Consider the following 23,304-nt stretch of genomic DNA (forward strand, 5'->3'; position numbering starts at 1 on the left):
TTTCAATTTTCTTCCTGTTCATCCACCAAAAATATAATTAATGCAAAAATGTAAACACCAGGAATCATTTATTCGAAGATTATTTACCATTCATGTTGTATTAGGTATCAGCGGAGTGTCTTAGAAATAAAACAAGTAAGAATAGACTGCACAACCTGCAATTTCTTGATGGCACTTATCTCCAAACATTAGAGAATAGTCTTAAGTCTTAACACCAGTGAGTTTTGCCTATTCAGTTGGAAAAGTAAATGCATTGCATTTCCCAGGTTTCATAAATCAATAAGCACTCGGCTACCTTACCATAACAGTTGAATGAGTGTACATATTGTCTTTCAAGTGGCAGTTCCCATCATTAGGCATGACGATACCACCCAATCTGCTGTCGAGTGCCAAGTGTGAAAGCTGATCAGTTATTAGCAGTAGCAAACGCTTTGCTTCCTTGCGCCATCCTATTTGGCTCTAAACCAAACAACATAAAGTAGTTTTATTTAGTTTCAGATTGTAACAGTCACAAAAGTCCTGAGAGAAATCGAATCTATCCTCTTTCGCCAATTTATGATAAGATTGATAAGAAACATCGATTTTTTTCCCCAATGTGTAATCAATGCTTGCGAATTAAATATTTCTCTATGCTTAGTCAAGTTTAAAAATTCCAACAGTTTAGATACAGAGTGAAATTATCTTACATCTGCCACAGGAAAGGAGATTATTTTTTAATTGCTGTCATTTAAAGCACATAATGGCAAAGAATAGCCCAGAAGACTAACCATAAATCTCAAACTGCAGGAGGAACTCAGCAAGTCAGGCATCATCTGTGGAGGAATGCTGCCTGACCCACTGAGTTCCTCCAGCAGTTTGTTTTTTTTCCCCCTCAAGATGTCAGCATCCGCAATCTCTTGTGTAGTTATAAATCTCAGACCGTTTTCTTGGTGATAATTACTGTTTGTTTTAAAAGTTTTCTGCTGCTTGTTCAGATTTGCAAAAGCACTTTGTTATAAATATGCTCTTAGCGAAATATATAGCAGAGTAATGATGGGAGAATTTTATAATAATTATGAATTAACTCAGTCAGTCAGCTGGAGTGAATTCAATCCCAGAGCAGAGTATCTGCTCAACCCAGGATTAGTAGCAATTGTTCGAATCATTGGTCCAGTGATTCCACTGATGGGAAAGGGAAACCAGAAAGGCAGAAACTAAACAGTCACCAATCCATAACAACAGACACTTTAATCAGATAAAGGACATTATATTCAGGGGAATTTTAAACATATGAACAATGAACTGTTGTGAAACTCGGTTGCATCTTTCACTTTTCCTCATGGGACATTGAAGCTTACATTTTTAGGACATGAATTTCCTGCTCCTTTGGTTTTTAAATTCAGAAGTTCATTATGCACAACTATACAATTCATCTGATCTTACATTAGCCTTTCATTGTGCACAAGTAACCATGAATAGAATGCTCAAAGGTATTGTGTTTAGTAAAGAACCTATTTCTTAACAACACTTTCTTTATCTTCTTGGCCATTGATTGAGTCTTACATGCGGCATCACACACACTAACCACCCCGACACACACACACACACACTAATCCCTTGATATTATATTAATATTATTAATTTGCTCCTTTTACCCCATAACCCTATCCACTGACGCATAGCCCCCAACTCACAGGCGCGTCTAGAGAGGGGGGGGAGGGGAGTAGAGAGTGAGGGCAGAGAGAATGGGGAGAGACAGAGAGAGAGGCAGAGACAGAGGGAGAGGGGGGTGGACGGGAGGCGGAGAGGGAGGGTGGGTGAGAGGCGGAGGGGGGGGGGGGGAGGGGAGGGGGAGATGGGGGAGAAGGGGGGGTGAGAGGGGGTGATGGAGGGAGGGGGAGAGGGTGGGGGAAGGGAGGGAGGGGGGGAGCGGAGGAGGGGAAGGGATAGGGGGGATGGAGGGATGAGGTAAGGGAGGGGTGGAAGGAAGGGGCGTTTAGGGGAAGGGGAAGGGGGTTTAGGTGAGGGAGGGTGGGGGAGGGCAGGGGGTGGGTGAGAGGAAGGGGGGAGAGAGAGAGAGGGAGGGGGAGGGGAGAGGGAGGGGGGGGTGGGAGGGGAGCCGGGCGAGTGAGTGGGCTGTGAATTGCGGAGAGAGACAGAAGCGGCCTCTCACTCTCTGGAAACCCACAGCTGGAAGGAGCGGGCGGGCAGGCGGGGGAGGGGCGGGGCTTCACGAGCTGCACAGACAGCGCGGAGAAGATTCAGCACATGAGGCGCCTCTGAGTTCATGATCTGCAGAACAAAATCCTATAGTGGAGCTGAGCTGTAGAATCTCTGCCACAGAAGGTGGTTGAGGCCTGTTCATTGGCTATATTTAAGAGGGAGTTAGATGTGGCCCTTGTGGCTAAAGGGATCAGGGGGTATAGAAAGAAGGCAGGTACAGGATACTGAGTTGGATGATCAGCCATGATCATATTGAATGGCGGTGCAGGCTCGAAGGGCAGAATGACCTACTCCTGCACCTAGTTTCTATGTTTTTATGTATTCTTTGTTCTGCAGAACTTTCTCGATATTTCTGCGCCTTTTGAAGAATGAGGGGGTGGGTGGGCTAACGTACCTCATGGAAAACTGTGCATGCGCGTTGACAGCAGCTGCATTAATGCAGAGTCGTGGGAGGGGAGGGGGCACGAGCAAAGGCATTGTGAGGTCAGCAGCTGGGCAGTCTTTATTTTTTTTTAAATGTCAGTTTGGTGATAATCTTTAGCAAATATCTCGGGAAATAATGGACCAAATTCATAGCGGATTTTTTCACCAGACTGATTCCTGACATCCCAGGAATCAGTCTGGTGAACCGTCTCTGCACTCCCTCTATGGCAATAATGTCCTTCCTCAGATTTGGAGACCAAAACTGTACGCAATACTCCAGGTGTGGTCTCACCAAGATCCTGTACAACTGCAGTAGAACCTCCCTGCTCCTATACTCAAATCCTTTTGCAATGAAAGCTAACATACCATTCGCTTTCTTTACTGCCTGCTGCACCTGCATGCCTACCTTCAATGACTGATGTACCATGACACCCAAGTCTCGCTGCATCTCCCCCTTTCCCAATCGGCCACCATTGCTAACACCAATGTTAGCATTCATAGCAAAAGGATTTGAGTATAGGAGCAGGGAGGTTCTACTGCAGTTGTACATGGTATTGGTGAGACCACACCTGGAGTATTGTGTACAGTTTTGGTCTCCAAATCTGAGGAAAGACATTCTTGCCTTAGAGGGAGTACAGAGAAAGTTCACCAGACTGATTCCTGGGATGTCAGGACTTTCATATGAAGAAAGACTGGATAGACTCGGCTTGTACTCGCTAGAATTTAGAATATCTATCTCATTATATTTTAATAGTACCAGCCTGGAACTGTTTCTATATTATACATGGTGGTGAATCTGTGAAATTCATGGCCACAAAAAGCTGTGGAGGCCAAATCAATGGATATTTTTATGGCAGATAGATAAATTATTGATTAGTACAGGTGTCAAGGGTTATGGGAGAAGGCAGGAGAATGGGGTTAGGAGGGAAAGATAGATCAGCCGTGATTGAATGGCGGAATAGACTTGATGGGCTGAATGTCATAATTTGGCTCCTATCACTTATGAACATATATTTACTGAACTTCTTTGGCAAAAATAAGTTTTAGTTTTTGATCGGCTGTGTCAAACAAAACTCACTTCACAAACTGCAACTTGGAGCAAAGCGTCCAAACCCCCCTCAGGTGTGTCCTCATTTCCAGAGATAGTTTGTTTCTCCACTGCATCCCTGAATTCAGTTATATTATTGGTCAATGATAACACGTGCAAAAATCCATGAGCAGGATGACAGGATGTTTCATAAACACTGCATTGAAAGAAAAATAAAGAGGACATTTTGATACTGAACATAAATAATATTAAACATGCTCTAGTTTTTATGCAACATTTCAAATGTCCCTGAATCACAAATGTTTCAGTTGATTTTGGTTGAGTAATTAGTTACCTGCATGGATTAATCAGCTTGTCTGGGTGAATGTTAATAAATGGAGATACTGGCTTATCGACAAAAGATCCAAACCCAAACTTGAAATCACTGGAATATTTAGCCATCTTTTGTGATACGGAATATCCCATGGAGTGCAGTCTTTCTAAATTAGTCACCATTGATGCTGACGTATCTACCAAATGATAGAGATCCAATGGATAGTTTTTCAGTTGACGGACATCCACTATTAAACTCGTCTCCCCACCTGTTTGACAAAATGTAGAAAACAAGTGTGGTTATTTAAATGGTAACACATGATTCTTCCGTGGTTAACTAAAGAAAAAAAACTAATTTAGAATTCTGAAATAAGATAACATTTTCTGGAGGGACATCATTAATATATGAACACAGAAAATATAGAATATTTAAATCAGATATGAATATTGACCTAGCACCACCTTTCAAAACTGAATCTTTCTACATTTCTTCCAAAATTTCAAAAATAATAAAATCCAGTTTATCATAGGCTTTTTACTGTTATATTTATCAGAACTACATTTTTCAACAAAGTGATAGAACATGTTGAAAATTAGGTTATGTGCATTGGATTGCACATAATTAATTTGAGAGTATCGTGGTTATAGAGTTACACAGCACAGAAATAGGTCCTTCAGTCCAACATGACCATGCCATAGAAGTTTGCATTCTGGGTTAGTCGCATTTGCCTGCATTTGGCCCATAATCCCCCTAAACCTGTCCTACTCATATATCTGTCCAAATGAAGTCACTAGATTATTGCTTTAACTTACTTTATAATTTCTATCGCTACTTCAATGTCCAACTTTGTAGCTTCTGCCTATCCATTCACTATTGCTTCTCTCATTCTAGTTTATCTATTCTGTTCTTTCTTTGTCCTTAATTTGGTTTCTTTTCCATTGGAGTAGGATACATAATGCAGCATGACATTAAATGGTAGCAAGTGTAAAGAGACCCATTAGAGAAACAGGATTATTATTTTACACAAAAACTGAAATTGATGGAAATGTTCAGTACTTCGGTCAACATCTATGGAATATTATAATTTCTAATTTTACATATTTGGAATATGAAATGTGATGGTTGGGGTGTCAAATAATTCTAAAGCAATATTGCACAGAAGTTCTTTCCTTGAATCTTCTTTCTAAACTCAGCTCCCATATTTATTTTTGTTAGGTGTTGATATATATATATAAATAACTTTAACTTCCAAATTATTAGTATTCCAAAAGAGGGTATAATATATCAATCAATGAACACCATCAGGCATTTAAATTTGTTCACACAAATATTGTACAAACAGTAGTGTTTCCATTGCATTGTTTACATTGCAATACAATCAATTTCATAATTGCTCAGAAACAAATTGTAATCCTTCTGGCTTTTGTGAGCATTACAATTCAATAAACATATTTGTAATCATTTTGTTCATTTCCATTATTGACTTTATTAATCATAATTTTGGAATAGTAATTAAAACTCAGAATATTCTTATATTTAAGCTCCATAGCCTAGGCTCTAAATCAATAAATAATACAAATAAATTGTTACATTTGGTTCAAGCCCTGGCAGCATGAGAAAGTGAGAAGCTGCATTAATGGATGATCAGTTGTGTGCAAACACGATTTTAAAACTAAATATGGAGATAAGATATCTGGACTGTCTGTGGCCGGCACTTCAAAGCACCACTTCAGAGGTACCACCAATGTCATCTTCATAAATTCCACTGTCAAAACAAACAAATCAATTCCTTTCTTCTGTCCAAACCAAAATCTCCTCCATCAAGATGGTTCAGACATCCTACCGATTCCTGAAATGCACACTCTCTTACCAGTTTACCAGTGAATCCTATCTTAACAGTTCAATAAATAAAATCATTTGAGGATGTTCTGAAAGCCTTGAGAAATTGTAGCATCCTCATCGAATCATGGGAAAATTTAACTTAAAATAGATTCAAAGCACCTGGGAAGGCTTTGATGATGACAATATAACAGGTGCCAGTGCCTGGAGTGAACATTGCATTAGCCCCTATGATTAAATAGGATATTAGCTTTTATATGGTCTCTACAATCCACAGAGGTCTGAACGACGAATCACTTCATCAACATTTTTACCAGGATGTTGCCAGGACTGAGTTATAAAGAGAGGTTGATCAGGCTTGGATTTTATTTCTTGGAGCACAAAAGGATGAGGGCTGATCTCATAGAGGTGTATAAGATCTTGAGGGGAATAGACAGGGTAAATGCTCAGAGTATTTTACTCAGAGTAGGGGAATAAGGGAAGTCAAGAAACAGAAGGCATAGGTTTAAGTTAAGAGGAGAAAGATTGGGAACCTGAGGGGCAACCTTTTTCACACAATAGATGGTGGGTGTATGGAATGAGCTGTTGAGGTAGTTGAGACAGGTACTATCATAAGATTTAAAATACATTTGGACATGTACATGGATAGTAAAGGGTTAGAGGGATTTGGGCCAAATGCATGCAGGTGGGACTAGGGCATCATAGTTGGCATGGGCAAATTGGGCTGAATGGCCTGTTTCCATGCTGTATGACTCCATGAGTGCAGATAAACCTTGAACAAGTGTCTCCCACCTCCTTTGCTCCCCCATTGTATAGCCCCATCAGTTACCTCCTGCCCCACCTATGGCTGAGTCTGTGCATTCACATTTGATTCAGAGGTGGCTAAAAAGATTAAAGAACTGGACAGGAAGCCAAAAAAGAAAATTACGTCTAACTTTAAAATCAAGTCCATGTGTGAGCAATGCCACTGATTATAAGACTAGCAAAACATAATCAATTCCCATGTGCTTATTTTATGTCACATCAAAGAAAAAATATTGTAATGTTTTCCCCTTTCCAATTCCTGCTACATTATGAAATGGAATGAAGTGCATACAGTAATTTCCCTATACAATGTATAATGAAGAGGATCAGTATTCAATGTTTCATTATATTTACCATGTTCTCCAACCTCTAGCTAATCTATAACCATGAGAAGCCAACTACAAATGTTTATCAAGGACCACTACATATCTAGTTCCGGTTGTTATCAAGACTTGGGTATACAGTAATAACATCACATAAAAAACCCCACAACTGTTTCTTTGTAGGAACCTGCAGGGTAACCTTTTTACACAAAGGATGGTGGGTATATGGAACGAGCTGCCAGAGGAGGTTGGTGAGGCAGATACTATCGCAATATTTAAGAATCATTTAGACAGGTACATGGATAGGAGAGGTTTGGAGAGATATGGGCGAAATGTAGGCAGGATGAACTAAATGTAGATGGGGGTATGTTGGTCAACATGGGCTCAACATGGGCACATCATGCAGTTTCCTGTCTACTGCATGATGTTGTGCGTCTTGTCCTAAAAGACTCACAGTTGAAAGTGATATCCTTTTCTACTCTAAGGTGGCATGAAAAGTTGATAATAACCTGGATATCCTAGAAAAGCTTAGACTGTATACACCTTTTGACAATTCTGTTAGCTTCCCTTAGGAAAGTAACATTGCTACACTCTGCAGTTTAGATGGCCTTGGTGAATCTCATTAATACCAACAGAAAGTTACATATGTATTACCTGCAGCAACCAAGACAAAACCTGGTGCTTAATAACGGAGCTTCCCAGTGACAATGACAATCACAAACAGTGCTCCTCAGGCAACTTCCTTTCATGAAGGAATCCTGGCTGAATCAGAGACAACCAAGATAGTGAAAGGGTTGCATAGAGTGGATGTGAAGAGGATGTTTTCACTCATGGGAGAGTCTAGGACCAGGGATCATAGCCTCAGAATTAAAGGACATTCCTTCAGGAAGGAGATGAGGAGGAATTAATTTTGTCAGAGGGTGGTGAATTTGTGGAATTATTTGCCACAAGAAGGCTGTGGAGGCCGTCAATGGATATTTTTTTTAAGGCAGATAGATAGATTCCTGATCAGTTCAGTGTCAAGGGTTATGGGGAGAAGGCAGAAGAATGGAGTTAGGAGGGAGAGATAGATCAGCCATGATTGAATGGTGGAGTAGACTTGATGGGTTGAATGGCCTAATTCTGCTCCTATCACTTATGACATATTAGTCCATGAAGGACTGTACTCGTAATATGGGACTTAATGCCTCTCTCCTTTAATAAACAGAACAAAGTATTTGTTTGCCTACCTTGTTTGCCCCTCTATTCTCCTACCTTAAATGAAGTCCAACCAAAATATCCCTGGTGCAATATAAAAGCTTCATGTGCTCCCTAAATAGGTAGATAGATAATAAATATGAAAATAGTGAAATATTTTTTTAAATAGCCTCACTGAAGGGTCTTTCCTGGATATTACCTTCATAGGTTTGCAGCAAGTTTATCATGGGGCAAGTCCACACTATTAGCAAAAGATCCCACAGCAAATACAAGATTTGATACATTTGATTTTTGTTTTTAATTATCTACGTACATCTCCTGGATGCCAATAGAGAAGCCCAGTATAACAAGAGAAAATGTCAGAAACGTTCAGCAAGTCGGGCGTTATCTTTTCACTTTCTATCAGTTGAAAGAAAAACATGTATCATTTCAGGCCCAGGACCCTTTGTCAGAACTGGAAAAGAGAGAGAAATATAAAGTAGGAAAGAAGGTGGAGAAGGGACCAGTAGAATGGTGTCTCTGTGCTAGACAGGTCGAAATGGCTTAATGGGAGCAGTTATCAGTACTTTAAGCATTTATGGCTGTTTAATGTGTTATAAGCTACAAGACTGTGTGACATGCGCAACAGGTCAGACTATAATAATAAATGGAGAAAATCGAGCCAATATCCACCCTATTACTAAAAGTCTCATCTTGACCATTTCCTGTCTATGTTGTAAATACATTTTAGTAATAACGTTACTGTATATCGCTATGATTTTTCGCCATCTTATTCACCGTCCTCCTCTGCTCCAACCCCCCCAAGGTTTTTTTCTGATCAGTGAAATAATAAAAAAGTTATGAACGTTTTAAAAATCATGAGATCAGCAGTGGGTTTCTCACCTGTCAGTCACCATGATGAAGGTAACGCCCCTTTCGGGAGCCCAGGAGATTAAAGCCCAAGAGGCCAGACGTGTCAGTCACCCATGAAGACTGCGAGTGACAGTTGAGTCCAGAACTGTGAGTCTACGTTGTGAGTGAACTGAAATGTGAGTCTACACTGTGCTTGAAATGAATTGTTAGCCTGCACTGTGCTTGAAATGAAATTAATTGCTGGCCTGCACTGTGCTTGAAATGAAATGAATTGCTGGCATGCATTGTGCTTGAAATGAAATGAATTGAATTGCTGGCCTGCACTGTGCTTGAACTGAAATTAATTGAATTGCTGGCAATAGACAATAGACAATAGGTGCAGGAGTAGACCATTCGATCCTTCATGCCAGCACCGCCATTCAACGTGATCATGGCTGATCTTCCCCAATGAGTACCCCGTTCCTGCCTTCTCCCCATATCCCCTGACTCCGCTATCTTTAAGAGCCCTATCTAGCTCTCTCTTGAAAGTATCCAGAGAACCGGCCTCCACCACCCTCTGAGGCCTGCATTGTGCTTGAACTGAATTGTTGGTCTGTACAGCGCTGTCCAAAGGTCGCATTCATACCGGAAGTCCCGCTCAATCCAGACGTCCCGCTCACTCCGGAATCCCGCTCAGTGGAGAGGCCATGCTCATTCCAGAAGTCCCACTCGCTGCGGAAGTACCGCTTAGTGAAGAAGCCGCGCTCAGCTGCATGAGTAGATTCAAGAAAGTTTTACTGTCATAAATATGTTGTATGTGTGTGTGTGTGTGAGAGAGTGTGTGTGTGTGTGAGTGTGTGTGTGTGTGAGTGTGTGTGAGTGTGAGTGTGAGTGAGTGTGAGTGTGTGTGAGTGTGTGTGTGAGGGTGTGTGAGGGTGTGTGAGGGTGTGTGAGGGTGTGATGGAGGGTGTGATGGAGGGTGTGATGGAGGGTGTGATGGAGGGTGTGATGGAGGGTGTGATGGAGGGTGTGATGGAGGGTGTGTGTGTGTGAGAGAAGGGGTGTGTGGGTGTGAGTGGGTGTATAATGGAAGGTGTGTGTGCGATGGAGGGTGAGTGCATGTGAGCCCACCAGCTGTGAGTGAGCCCACCAGCCGTGAGTGAACTGCCAGCCCACCAGCCGTGAGTGAACTGCCAGCCCACCAGCCGTGAGTGAACTGCCAGCCCACCAGCCCCGAGTCAAGCCAGCCCACCAGCCATGAGTCAACTGCCAGCCCATCAGTCGTGAGTCAACTGCCAGCCCAACAGTCGTGAAGGACCTTGATAGTCAATCATGGATCTCACAGGGAGGCAATGAAGGGAGAAAAATACTGTGGTGAGGTGAGTGAATGCATACAGGGGGAAACTACAAGAGGGAGAGGGGAGAGAGACAATTTGATGACATTTTTCCTCTTTTTATTTTTCTACAGATCCAAAACAATGAAGGATAAAGGACCTTGATAGTCTATCCTGGTTCTCACAGGGAGCCAATGAAAGGAGAAAAACATAGAAACATAGAAGATAGGTGCAGGAGTAGGCCATTCGGCTCTTCGAGCCTGCACCGCCATTCAATATGATCATGGCTGATCATCCAACTCAGTATCCTGTACCTGCCTTCTCTCCATACCCCCTGATCCCCTTAGCCACAAGGGCCACATCAAACTCCCTCTTAAATATAGCCAATGAACTGGCCTCAACTATCTTCGGTGGCAGGGGTGGGGTGAGGGGTGGTGGGTGGTGAGACACACACACACACACACATGCACACGAGTGACTGAGCTGCCAGCCCACCAGGCCCGAGTGACTGAGCTGCCAGCCCACCAGGCCTGAGTGACTGAGCTGCCAGCCCAAGAATCCATTCGGTCAACAATGTCCATACGAGCCCTCTGGAAACCAGTCTCTTCGGCCCACAACACCCATACTAGCGCTCCAGAAAGCCCCCCCCCCCCCCCCCCCCCCCCCCCCCCCCCCCCCCCCCCCCCGTGTGAGGGGAAGTGAGACACACACAAACACACACACACACACCGAGTGACTGAGCTGCCAGCCCACCAGACCTGACTGAGCTGCCAGCCCACCAGGCCTGAGTGACTGAGCTGCCAGCCCAAGAATCCATTCGGCCCACAATGTCCATACGAGCCCTCTGGAAATCAGTCTCTTCGGCCCACAACACCCATACTAGCGCTCCGGAAAACCTCTCCACCAATTTCAGATATTGCAATTGGTGGAGAGGTGGAAAATTGCATTGGGGACCAGCCCTCCCGTGTGAACATGGAACCCAACAGGTCCCACTTAGTCTAGCGAGCAGATAGAAATGGTCATGTCACTTGCACTGGGCCTCATTGTAACATTGAAGGAAGCCACAGAGAGGTCAAAGGGGGAGACGATCGGTGAATTAAAGTGGCTGGTAAATAACCTCAGGGTCACTGCTGCATCACCTCTCACACCAAGTGAATGCATTGAAGTCGCCCATCGTAGCTGATACTTAATCATCCACTAGCACTGTGAATCAGTTAATAAAAAATATTTATTGGCCTTTTCCTTCCTCTGTGAATGGCCAGTGCTGTTTTCTCCAGGATATTTGACAGTGCAGCCATGGTTCCTACCTGCCTGTGATATGCTGTTGTATGATAAAGATTATTGTAATATTCCAGTGGGCGTGGAATAGATTGTGCCCCATGGTACCCATTAGAAGCAGGAGATGAGCATTCGAACAAGCAATGCTCAAAGGGACTGCTGAATGGCACCCAAATAAAAGGGTCCATTTTGATTGTTTTTTTAGTTTAGTTTAGTTTAGAGACACAGTGCAGCCCACTGAGTCTTGGCCTGATGGCCCATACATCCTAATGATTTAGGCCACTCTAGAGAGGCCAACACAATCTTCCTGGTCACAGCAAATCAAGGATTGGATTTGAAATATGTTTAAGAATGACTTAATGGCAACAGGTCTGCCTGGCAAGAATAGTTTCAAAGCAACATGAAAATAATAAATGCTTGGCAATAATAAATTGATTTTTTTGTTGTTTATTAGCACTCTACCGTGGGTCCCCTTATTTGTAGTTGGTGTACATTTTGCACCAAAATAGACAGGATATTTGCATGTCCCAATGGCTCTTAATTTAAACAGAAGCACCATAGATACTTTTTGGAATGTAACAGCTCAGTGTGGCAACTGCTCTTCTCTAGGCTGCAGGAAATGGCAAGGGGTTGTGGAAACAGCCCAGTATATCATGCAAACAAACCTCCCACCCCCAAATGATTCCATCTACACTTCATGTTGCCTAGCAAAAGCAGCCAACATTATCATGGATCAGTCGCAAACCAGTCATTCTCTTTTCCACATTATGTTATCAGGCAGATGATACAAAAGCATGAAATCGTGTACAACCAGATTCAATATAGCTTCTCCCCTGTTGTTATCAGACTTGAAAAATACTCTCATGTGCTTGGGATGATTTTCCTGATCTTCCAATCTACCTCTACCAGGTGGCCCATGCACCTTTTTCCTTCACTTTTGCTGTAGTTGTAACACTACTTTCTACACTTTTTATTTTCCATTCTGCTCTACCTGCTGTACCCATGTAACATATGATTGCACTCATGTGTGGTCTGATCTGCCTGAATATCACATTAAACAACATTTTTATCTGTATCTCAGTACATGTGACAATAAAACAATAGAAATACCAATACCAGACAACATCAGTACGTCACAAAATACACATGAATACCAAATGTCAAATATTGTGCAATGGCAAGAAAATAATCTACAGCTCAAATGGAAGTACTGAAACTATCCATCATTGATAAAATTTGCTGTGACTTGCAAAGTATTATTTTGTAACATGAAAATTAAGAGCAGATGTTCATGTAGACCATGATTATCATGAGCATTATTTTTACCACTAAATGGTGATGTCTAACAAAGTTTGAAACTATCATTAAACATAATGCAAACATTTACTCAAACACCACACTCAATAAGACAAAAATAACTGGGTTCTAACCTGGTCGTAGTTGTAAAGTAACTTTGCCAGGAGTCAGCTGCAAATTTTTTTCTTCTTCCACTATTTTTTTTACTTCAAAAGATTCAATGTAATCTGGATCGCAGCCTTTTTGAATTAGGTTGGTGATTAGGTCACACCTCTTATGCAGTGATTCATCTGAAAATCCCTAATGTATAGAATATTTACATAGTGTAAATGGAGTACAATTGAAAAATTAAGCTGAATCATTACCAATTGCCCATTACACATAAATAGTTATGCTTGTTTGCTTTTTCACTGATCCATTTCACTGAGTTGAAGGCACACTGTCTCATGATGAAGTTAACAAATTGTGCATATAAATAATACCTTTAACATTGAAAAACATCTTAAAATCTCCTCTGATCTCCAGGTTGCTGAACCCTTTAACTCTCCCTCCCTTTCCCATACTGACCATTCTGTCCTGGGCCTCCTCCACTGTCAGAGTGAGGCCCAGCGCAAATTGAAGGAATAGCACCTCAAATTTTGCTTTGGCTGTTTACACCCCAGCGGTATGAATAATGACTTCTCTAACTTCAAGTAACCCTTGCCTTCCCTCTCTCTCCATCCTTACCCCTTCCTATTTCTCTGGTCAGTCTGACTGTCCCACTGTTTAAGTTTTATCTCTGTTATGCTTCGTTGTCTACTTCTCCTAGCTAACAATGATCTATTCTCCATTTTCCTTGAAATTCATCTCATTTGATGTCTCATTTTCACACCTTACACTTCCTTATCTGTGTCTCCCTCCTCCCTGACTCTCAGTCTGAAGAAGGGTCTTGACCCAAAACATCACATTCATTTCTTCTATTCAGTGATGCTATCTGGCCTGCTGAGTTACTCCAGCATTTTCCGCCTATTTAAGGTATTTGGCAGGAATAATTATTGACAACTTTTGACTGAGTCACATAAGATAACATTAAGCAACTTGACCAATTTAGTCAACGATTCTAGTTTAAAAATGCATCGTAAAGGGCCTGTAGATATTTAGGGTGTCATTTCCAGAATATAGTCTGTGAGCAACTGAAGGTACAACCTGTCAGTGGCAGTGCAGGAAAAAAACCTGGGAATGTGCACGAGGGTAAACTTGGAAATACAAATATCCCAGAACATCACAAGGCTAGAGGAGGTTACATGGTGATGAAGAATTAAGTTTAGTTTAGAGATACACCATGGAAATATGCTCTTTGGCCCAACAAGTCCAATCACCTCCAACCTCATCTATTGCATCCACTGCTCTAGATGTCAGCTGATTTACATCGGTGAGACCAAGCATAGGCTTGGTGATCGTTTCGCCGAACACCTCCGCTCGGTCCGTATTAACCAACCTGATCTCCCGGTGGCTCAGCACTTCAACTCCCCTCCCATTCCGAATCCGACCTTTCTGGCCTGAGCCTCCACCATGGCCAGAATGAGCACCACCGGAAATTGGAGGAGCAGCACCTCATATTCCGCTTGGGCAGTTTACACCCTGGCGGCATAATCATTGACTTCTCCAATTTCCGGTAGCCCTTGCTGTCTCCTCCCCTTCTCAGCTCTTCCTCAGCCCTCGTGCTCCTCCTCTTCCTTTCTCCTTTCTTCTCCCCACTCCCCCTCCTCCCCCCCACCCTACATCAGTCTGAAGAAGGGTTTCGTCTCGAAACATTGCCTAGTCCCTTCGCTCCATAGATGCTGCTGCACCCGCTGTGTTTCTCCAGCACTTTTGTCTACCTTTCATTTTCCAGCATCTGCAGTTCCTTCTTAAACACCAGTTCACACTAGTTGTATGTTATCCCACTTTCACAGCCATTCCTGACACACTAGGGACAATTTACAGAGATCAATTAATCTACAAATCTGCACATCGTTGGGATGTGGGAGGCCATGGAGGTATCTGAAAACATCAATAAATAATATCAAAATTATGTGAAACTTGGAGGGAATATTTTCACCAACATGATGGGTGAAAATGAGTGAAACCTGTTAGAAGTTTGGATTAGCCTGTGCTTATAGAGGTGAAGGAAGTAGACACTGCCAGCAGAAGGCAGAGGTAACAAAACAAACATGACTGAAGATTTTAAACTGCAGAGGAGATGTACTTCAGCAACTTTGCTGATGGGGGAGATTATGGGCTGGACCAATTGCCCTGAGGTCAGGCATTTATGGAAATAGCTGCTAAACCGTTATTGCTGATCAGCTGGTGGACAATTTGGCAAATTTTCCCGCATTCTAACTCTGGCCATCCTATGACTAGGGTCCCTCACCATATGGCTGGGAGCCTAATCCCCAACCTCTGCCTCGGTGGGCGGCCTTCGCTTTCAGGCATCCAGTTCTGCTGAGATTTACAAGTACAAGTGAATCGTTAAACAATGAGAAGCTGTTGGCTGAGTGTGATTCAGGGCAAGAATGGTCTTTGGCTCATCTTGGATTAGTGAGGTGGGGCAACAGTATAGGTGGTCTTGGATTGATGCAGATTAAAAGGGGTATCCATGGTGGTGGCAGCTCAGGGAAGGAAACAGTGCTGAGTGTTGGTTTTATTGGTAGGCAGGGGATTTTAAAAGAGAATAAAGCATGCTGCAAGATTATTTATTTTTATATATTTTAGGATGTTTCTCAGCTGAGTCCTTATTGACGATGGGGGTGAGGATGAATATTTGCAAAAGTATACAATGGAAAGACATCGCCAAGAGCTTTTTCATACTGATGACAAACATTGCATGCCCAATACGTGGCTTCCTCGTTGCTAGTTGCAGGTAGCTTTGGAGTCCAGCAGGTGCATTTATATACAGTGAGCAGCACACGTTATGGCTAGGAACTCTCAGAACAGCCTCAAGGATGGACAGGTTTGTAGTGCTCCAAAACTTAGCTCAACATCAGATAGGACTCCAGGGCCACAAATGATTGGGTTGTGCCTATGCAGTAGCCAGGAAGAAGAGTATAAGGGGTGATTTTAGAATAGATTTGTGGCACCCACCAAAAACAAAGTAGCTGAAATTCACCCTTGGTTTCTGATGCAAGACCTGCGATAACCAGGAGCATTGGCTTCCTCCACCAAATTTTCATCAATGGAATCAAACTGATATTGAAATATTTGTAGGAAAGAACTGCAGATGCTGGTTTTCACCGAAGATAGACACAAAATGCTGGAGCAACTCAGCAGGTTAGGCAGCATCCCTGGAGAAAATAAATGGTGATGTTTCAGGTCGATAACTGAACCATCACCTATTCCTTTTCTCAAGAGATGCTACCTGGCCCGCTGAGTTATTCCAGCCTTTTGTGCCTATCTTCTGAAATTGAAATATACTACACAATCTCTGTCTTTTGCTCTTTTCAGGATGAGTTTTTATATCCTTTGTTTTAGGCTTTTCAATACCTAATCAGGAGAGAATGTTGCCATATTTAATATTGAAATAGGACAAGCTGTATAAAAAAAATCAGAGCCAATGACTGGTGATAGAGGTGTGTGAACATCGGTGGGAATCCATTACCTAAACATTGCGGCGATATGAAGTATTAGTGGGGTGGTCCACAAGTGTTTTACTCAACTAAATAACAAGAAATATTCAATTCCTTTACATCTTGCATCCTCTCAATATTAATGAACGTCGCTGTTTTCCTTTGTTATCGAGTGCCTTGTTTAAACATTCTTAGCCCAGGTTGATATTTCCCAGGAAATACAGAAATGCAGTAACTTTACACCCAGAAACATACATCACCAGTCAAAGTACCTTTTGAAAACACCATCCACATTCAGGACCAAGGATGAGGCATTCGGAGCAACGGTATGCTTTCTCTGCAGTGCATTTGTTCTTAACTACAATGTTGAAACGATGCAAACAATGACAATTATAAACGTTAGAGCTCGTTCAAGTTGTTTCCCTCCAGAGGAGATTATCAACCACAACATTAGCAGCGGCACATAGAGACGATGAAACATTATTGACTCCGCTGTTTCGATGAACAAAAATGGTTTAACAGAACGTACTTCCCAGCAATTAGCAACGCAAATGTTTAAACACAAGTAAAAATCCGTGGGGGAAAGGAAGTCACATGCACAACATCACTGGCGAACTCACCACCTGTCCTGCTTGCTGTAACCGCGATGGCCAAAATATGAACGACGCTCAAGACTGCCTTGGCTGGAAAGCGTCTAGCTTTTGGAAAGGATCCGGCTACGTTGACGAATACGCGCAGCTCCATGGCGTGGGTAAGTGCTCGGACAAGACGTACGGGATGGGCGCCGGAGCAGCGAGGAGAAACGCAGTGGCCACAGAGCCAAGCATCCCCAGAGCACTAGGCACTCACTCGCTCACAGGCGCAGATCTCCTCCCCTCTCTCTCACACACACTCGCTCTATTGTGCACGACTGGAAGATTCTCGTATCACCCACTCATTCACCGAGAAGCCTATGGCAAGACGAGGGAAGTCCAAAGGAGACTAAACTACTCCCCCCGCAGCCTGCACAACACTCTGCAGACCCTCCTTTCAAGTACCCCAGACCGAACACAAAGAATCGACGTCTCTTTGTTCAAAAAGATCTTTCAGTAAGTTTGAAAACATCAAGTTGGAACAACAGATTCAGCGGCTCCGCAGTGTGTGGAATGGACAGAGGGAGCTTCACCGAACAGCTTTGCAGGCTCTCTGTAGCTAAATTCACTGTTGCCACGGCAATGCGGGCGGAGACTGCTCCACAAGCAATTTTAAAGGTGCAGAGGATATTATTCCCACTGAGTAATTTTCGTTTTGATCGTGCCGCCCCACCGTAATTGTAAGAGCCGATATTGTTTAAACCAAACGTCACGACGAATCAGATAAAGTATTTTCAGAATAAGTGAGATTATTAACTGACAACTCTTCGATCGTTATAAATAAAAAAACGAAAGTTTTTTTCGTCAACTCCAACTCCAAAAAGACGAAGGAGATTATTGTTGACTTCAGGCAGACCAGAGGAGGCAGTCATACCCCCATCCATATAAACGGGACTGAGGTGGAGCGCGTCTCCAGCTATAAATTCCTCGGAGTACATATCTCGGAGGACTTGTCCTGGTCCCTCAACACCTCCAAGCTGATCAAAAAGGCACAGCAGCGCCTTTACTTCCTGAGGAGGCTCAAGAAAGCCCACCTGTCCCCCCAGATCCTGACCAACTTTTACCGCTGTACCATAGAGAGAATCCTGACCACCTGCTTCACGGTATGGTACAGCAGCTGCACTGCTGCGGACAGGAAGGCACTACAACGGGTGGTGAAAACCGCGCAGCACATCATCGGTGCCCCGCTCCCTGCCATGGATGCCCTCCACTGAAAACGGTGTCTGAGACGGGCCGGGAAGATCATCAAAGACCCCTCACACCCCAACCATGGACTGTTTGCCCTCCTCCCATCAGGGAGGCGGTACAGGAGCCTCAGGTCACGTACTAGTAGGATGAGGAAAAGCTTCTACAACAACACAATCACACTGCTGAACTCGGAGTCCCGACGATAGATTTCTCTGGTCCCTCCGTCCCCTTTGTTTAATCATTCTGTATTTCCTGATTATTCTGTATCTTCCCTCTTTCTATTTTTTTTGTTTTTCTTTATGTACATCTACTACGGACTGACGCAAAACTGCATTTCGTTGTACTGATACTTGTATTTGTGCGATGACATTAAAGTTGAATTGAATTGAATTGAATTGAATTGGAAACAGGCAAAAGGTCGGGCTGCAGCTGTGGAGAGAGGGACAGAGAAATATATGATTTTGACTCGATGGCCAGTTCTTTCGAAGAGCACCCAAGTCTTGATGGATTTATGGTTTCCCTGCAGGGAGAGAGATGAGCTGGGTTCATTTGTTGTTGTTGTTATTATTCATTTTAGCACCGTTCTTAGGAATCCTTGGTCGCATGTTTTGGGGGAAAGAAAAAGGGTTTGTTTTAAATATATTATTAATTTGTGTACTTAGGTACCGTGTAAAATTTGGTTTTGTAAGCTATTCAAACAGATCAGACATACCAGGCATAGATACGACTGGTTCAAACTCAACTGCAATAGACCGAGCAAAGATACGGAGTGCAGAATATACAATCAACATTGTAGAACATGGTAGTTCATGTTATAGGAGCAGAATTAGGCAGTTTGGTCTATCAAGTCTACTTCACCATTCAATCAAGGCTGATGTATTTTGTAGCACATCAGTTCCTGAGATAAAGTCCAGTGTTCTCAATGGGGGTGGAGGTGAATCAAATTGTACCCTTGCTTATGAGAGGACCGTTCAGAAGCATGGTAACAGGGGAGGAAAGTTGACTTTAGTAGTGTGTGCTTTCAAGCTTCTGTTCCTTCTGCTGGATGGAATCAAGGAGAAGAAAGGGCCTGTCCCACTATGGCGACCTAATTTGCGAGTTTAGAAGAGTTTGCCCTCACCACAAACTCGCAGCATGGTCGACACGTGGTCCTAGGAGGTCACTGTAACTCTCCTTCATGCTCGAGAGAAGTTCCCGCATACTAACGGCCTCAGTTTGGTCGAGGAAATTTTTTCGGCATGATGAAAAATTTTCCGCGAGTAAAAATTGGTCAACATGGTTCTTTGAACTCGTAGTGCAGTGGTAGTGGGGTCGCTATGTAGTTATAGGTATTCGAGGCAGCCGTAGGCAATCTCCTTTGCTGACCGGACATTTTATTTGGCTCATTAGAGTTTTCAGAACCAAGGAAACCGACCAGTAATGTTAAATGCCCGCTAAACTTTATCAAAAGTTCTGGCTTCTTAAAAGTGTCTCCACTCCTTCTCCCCCCTTCTTCCCCCCCCCCCCCCCCCCCCCCCCCCCCCACCTCTCTAAAGGACTTATCGTACACTGTGCCAGCCATCTTTTACCTTCCTGTTCATCGTGGGTGTGAATTTCAGGCGGCGCTCCCCCGCTTTCCCTGGCCCCCGCCTTTGCGATGTGTGTGTGTGTGTGCTGATGGTCAATCCAGCTCGCGGTTTCATCGCTGACGGTCGATCCAGCTCAAGGTTTTTCAGGCGAGTGCCCTCGAGCTTGAAGGTCGAAGACAGTTGCTGAAAAGTCGAATAAGTGGGACAGGCCCTGAAGGAATGACAGAGGTGAGCTAAGACGTTGATATGTTGGCTGCTTTTCCAAGGCAGCATGAAGTGTACATGGAGTGAATGGTGGGAAGTCTGGTCTGTGAGATGAACTGGGCTACATCTACAACTCTCTGTGATGTCTTGCAGTCTTGGGCAGAGCTTTTCCCAAACCAAACTGTGATGCAACCTGACAGTATGCTTTTTATGGTGCATCTATATGTTTGTAAGAATGAATAGAGACATGCTAAGTTTCCTCATTCTCCTCAGGAAGTAGAGGTGTTAATGTGCATTCCTGGCTACCACATTAATGTAGTTGGTGAATCACATATCATTGATCGTATTACCGCCAAAGAACTTGAAACTCAAGTTCAAGTTCATGTTTATTATCACTTAACCAACTAAGGTACAGTGAAATTTGAGTTATCATACAGCCATACTAAGTGAAAAGCAACAATACACATAGCCACATAAAAATTTAACATAAACATCCACCACAGTGTAATCCACATTCCTCACTGTGATGGAAAGCAATAAAGTTCAGTTAACTTCCTCCTTTGTTCACCCATGGTTGGGGCTTTGAGCCCTCCGCACTTACTGCTGCCGAAGGTCTGCTGTTCAAGCCCTCTTGTCGGGAAGATCGAAACTCCGGTGTCGGGATGGATCAGAACACTCCGCAGCATGGAGCTCCCGAGTCGGACTCTTCTTACCGGAGAACGCGGCTTCACAGTGTTAAAGACCACAGGACATGCGGTCGGAGCTCTGCTGATGACCTTCGGCAAAGAATCACAGCCGAGTTTAAAGTCTATGCCGCGGTGTGCTCACGGCTTGAAGCTCCGGGTCGGTCTCCAGTAAAGGCCGCACCACTTCACGTTGTAGGCCGTGGGGGGGGACGGAGATGCGACATGGTGAAAAATCACGTCCACGTCGAGGTAAGTGGCTGAAAAAAAGTTTCCCTCAATCCCCCCCTCCCACCCCACACATAAAACATACCAAGGAACATTGAAACAAACATTTAAAACATACTTAAAATTAATAAAAACTGAGAACGGACAGGACAGCCTGTTGGTGAGGCGGCCATTACGGGCGCCACCCGGTGGAGCTCTCAACCATTTCCACAACTGCTCCATTGATGCTGATTGGGACATGTACATCATGATTCCCGGAAGACAATAACTAGCTCCTTCATCTTGAAGGTAAGGTTCTTGTCCTGACAACATCTCACCAGATTTTCCTTCCTGTATTTCATCTCATCATTGTTCATAATCTAGCCCTCCATAGTTTTATCATCGGCAAACTTGTAGATGGAATTAGTGTTGAATATGGCCATACACTCGTGAGTTTAAAGAGAGTACAGTAGGGGACTGAGAATATATCCTTGTGGGGCACCGGTGTTGAGACCTATTGTGCAGAATGTGTTGTCACCAATCCTCACTGATTAAGGTCTGTGTGTTTGAAAGTCGAGGATCCAATGGCAGAGGGGGCAGCTGATTCCTATGATCCAAGAGTTTGGAAATGAGTTTGAATGGGATTATGGTGGTGGAAGTCGAGCTATATTCAAGAAATAGGAGTCCATGTTGTCTAGGTGTTCCAGAGATGGGTTTAGGGCTAGGGTGATGATGTCTGCTGTGGACCTGTATTGATGGTAAACAAACTGCAGTGGATCAAGGCTGACTGAAAGGCTGGAGTTAATGTGCATCATCACCAGCCTGTCAAAGCATTTCATGATGGTGGCTGTCAGAGCCACTCGACAGCAGATATTAAGGCACACTACCTTACTTTTCTTTGACACAGGTATGACAGTGGTCTTTTTGAAGATACAAAATTGAATTAACCACCTATTTTAATTGTATTGTGTATAGTTTGATGACAGTTCCAGGACACATCTGCATACTTTCCCTTGGTCTGGGACCCCACCTGCAAACACCAGGCCATTGTCTCCCATCACACATCTCATCACATCAAGAGACCCTCTATACATAAGCCTCCAACCTGATAGTGCTCCCAACCCCACAATATTTGTTTCTATCTACTCATCACAATCACAAACAGGTATGCTCTGGTGGGCCTATTGTTTCGGCCTGCTCTTGGCCCACTGAACATATCTCCTCCAACCTTGAATCCATCTTGTCTCCCTTCCCATCTACATCCATGACACCTCATGTAGGAAAGAACTGCAGATGCTGGTTTAAACAGATACAAAATGTTGGAATAACTCAGCGGGAAAGGCAGCATCTCTGAAGAGAAGGAATGGGAGACCCTTCTTCAGACCAAAATATAAGACCCTTCTTCAGACTGAAAATCATGGGAAAGGGAAACGAGATATAGACGATGTAGAGAGATATAGAAAAAAATGAATGAAAGATATGCAAAAAAAGGGCGCCGATTGGATGAGAGAGACGTCGGTCAGCAGGCAATTCGCATGGGGCGGGCTTTAAAACAGCAGAGATGAGGTTCAGCGCGATGATTGGAGGATGACCTCCCTGGCTGTGCGGGTTTCCACCTGGTTGACGTGACACAGACCTACGCCTCATCCGTAGATTTTAAAAGTTATGGTGAAAAAGAAGAAGAGTGGGGTCGATCCTGGCCAGATCTCCAAAGGCCGGCGCTGTCCCATCCCCTCCCAAGGAAGTCAAACAAAATCCCCCCCCCCCCCCCCCCCCCCCCCACCCGCGGGTGGCCAGAGAGGTCGGCAACAAAAATCCTCTGCTATAGGATCTTTGGTCAGGAATCAGACAGGCCAGCGTAGAGAAACAGCGCCAAACCCAGCTCAACTCTGCCTGTCCCGCCAGGTGAGCCTACAGCCTTCCTGGACTTGCAGGAAATATGGCCAGCATGGAGATGCAGCGCTGGTGTCCCGTCCGTCCAGACAGGGCTGTAGTTAACCTGGTGAGACAGGCAGAGTTGAGCTGCATTTAGCGCTGGATTGAGCCTCCTAAGCCTCGCACGTGGCCGTGAGTGCGGTCCCCGTCCCCGTCCCCTCCATGTTTTTGATAGCGAGTTCCGCTTTTGTGTCCCACATTCCAAAGACGTGCAGGTTTGTAGGTTAGTTGGCCTCTGTAAATTGTCCCTCGCGTGTAGGATAGAACTAGTGTATGGGTGATTGTAGGTCAGCACACTTGGTGGGTCAAAAGGCCTGTTCCATCTCTAAACTAGGCGATGTTTTATCTCGCAACCCTTCAGACTGAATGTGGTCAGAGGGAGAAGTTAGAAAAAAGGTAGGGGCAGGACCATGTC

At 43.7% G+C, this 23,304-nt stretch overlaps 1 protein-coding gene across 3 annotated transcripts in view; it reads right to left on the bottom strand.

The window, feature by feature from the left end:
• The window catches only part of itgb8 (integrin, beta 8), a 113,749-nt gene extending 96,098 nt beyond the window's left edge, over nucleotides 1–17,651 (bottom strand). For 2 of the 3 annotated variants that reach the window (XM_055661470.1, XM_055661478.1), the window contains exons 1-6: nucleotides 17,093–17,651; nucleotides 16,745–16,830; nucleotides 13,023–13,188; nucleotides 4,008–4,254; nucleotides 3,704–3,869; nucleotides 301–459 (exon numbers count right to left, since the gene is read on the bottom strand). In XM_055661470.1, coding sequence (XP_055517445.1) covers nucleotides 301–459; nucleotides 3,704–3,869; nucleotides 4,008–4,254; nucleotides 13,023–13,188; nucleotides 16,745–16,830; nucleotides 17,093–17,216 — 948 coding nt within the window. In that variant the 5' untranslated portion in view covers nucleotides 17,217–17,651. Of the gene's footprint in view, nucleotides 1–300; nucleotides 460–3,703; nucleotides 3,870–4,007; nucleotides 4,255–9,626; nucleotides 9,750–13,022; nucleotides 13,189–16,744; nucleotides 16,831–17,092 lie in introns of all 3 variants that reach the window. The other variant, XM_055661461.1, reaches the window with a different exon arrangement.
• Nucleotides 17,652–23,304: the final 5,653 nt, after the last annotated feature.

This window comes from Leucoraja erinacea, chromosome 2 (assembly GCF_028641065.1).
Source record: "Leucoraja erinacea ecotype New England chromosome 2, Leri_hhj_1, whole genome shotgun sequence".
Taxonomy (NCBI): Eukaryota; Metazoa; Chordata; class Chondrichthyes; order Rajiformes; family Rajidae; genus Leucoraja; species Leucoraja erinaceus.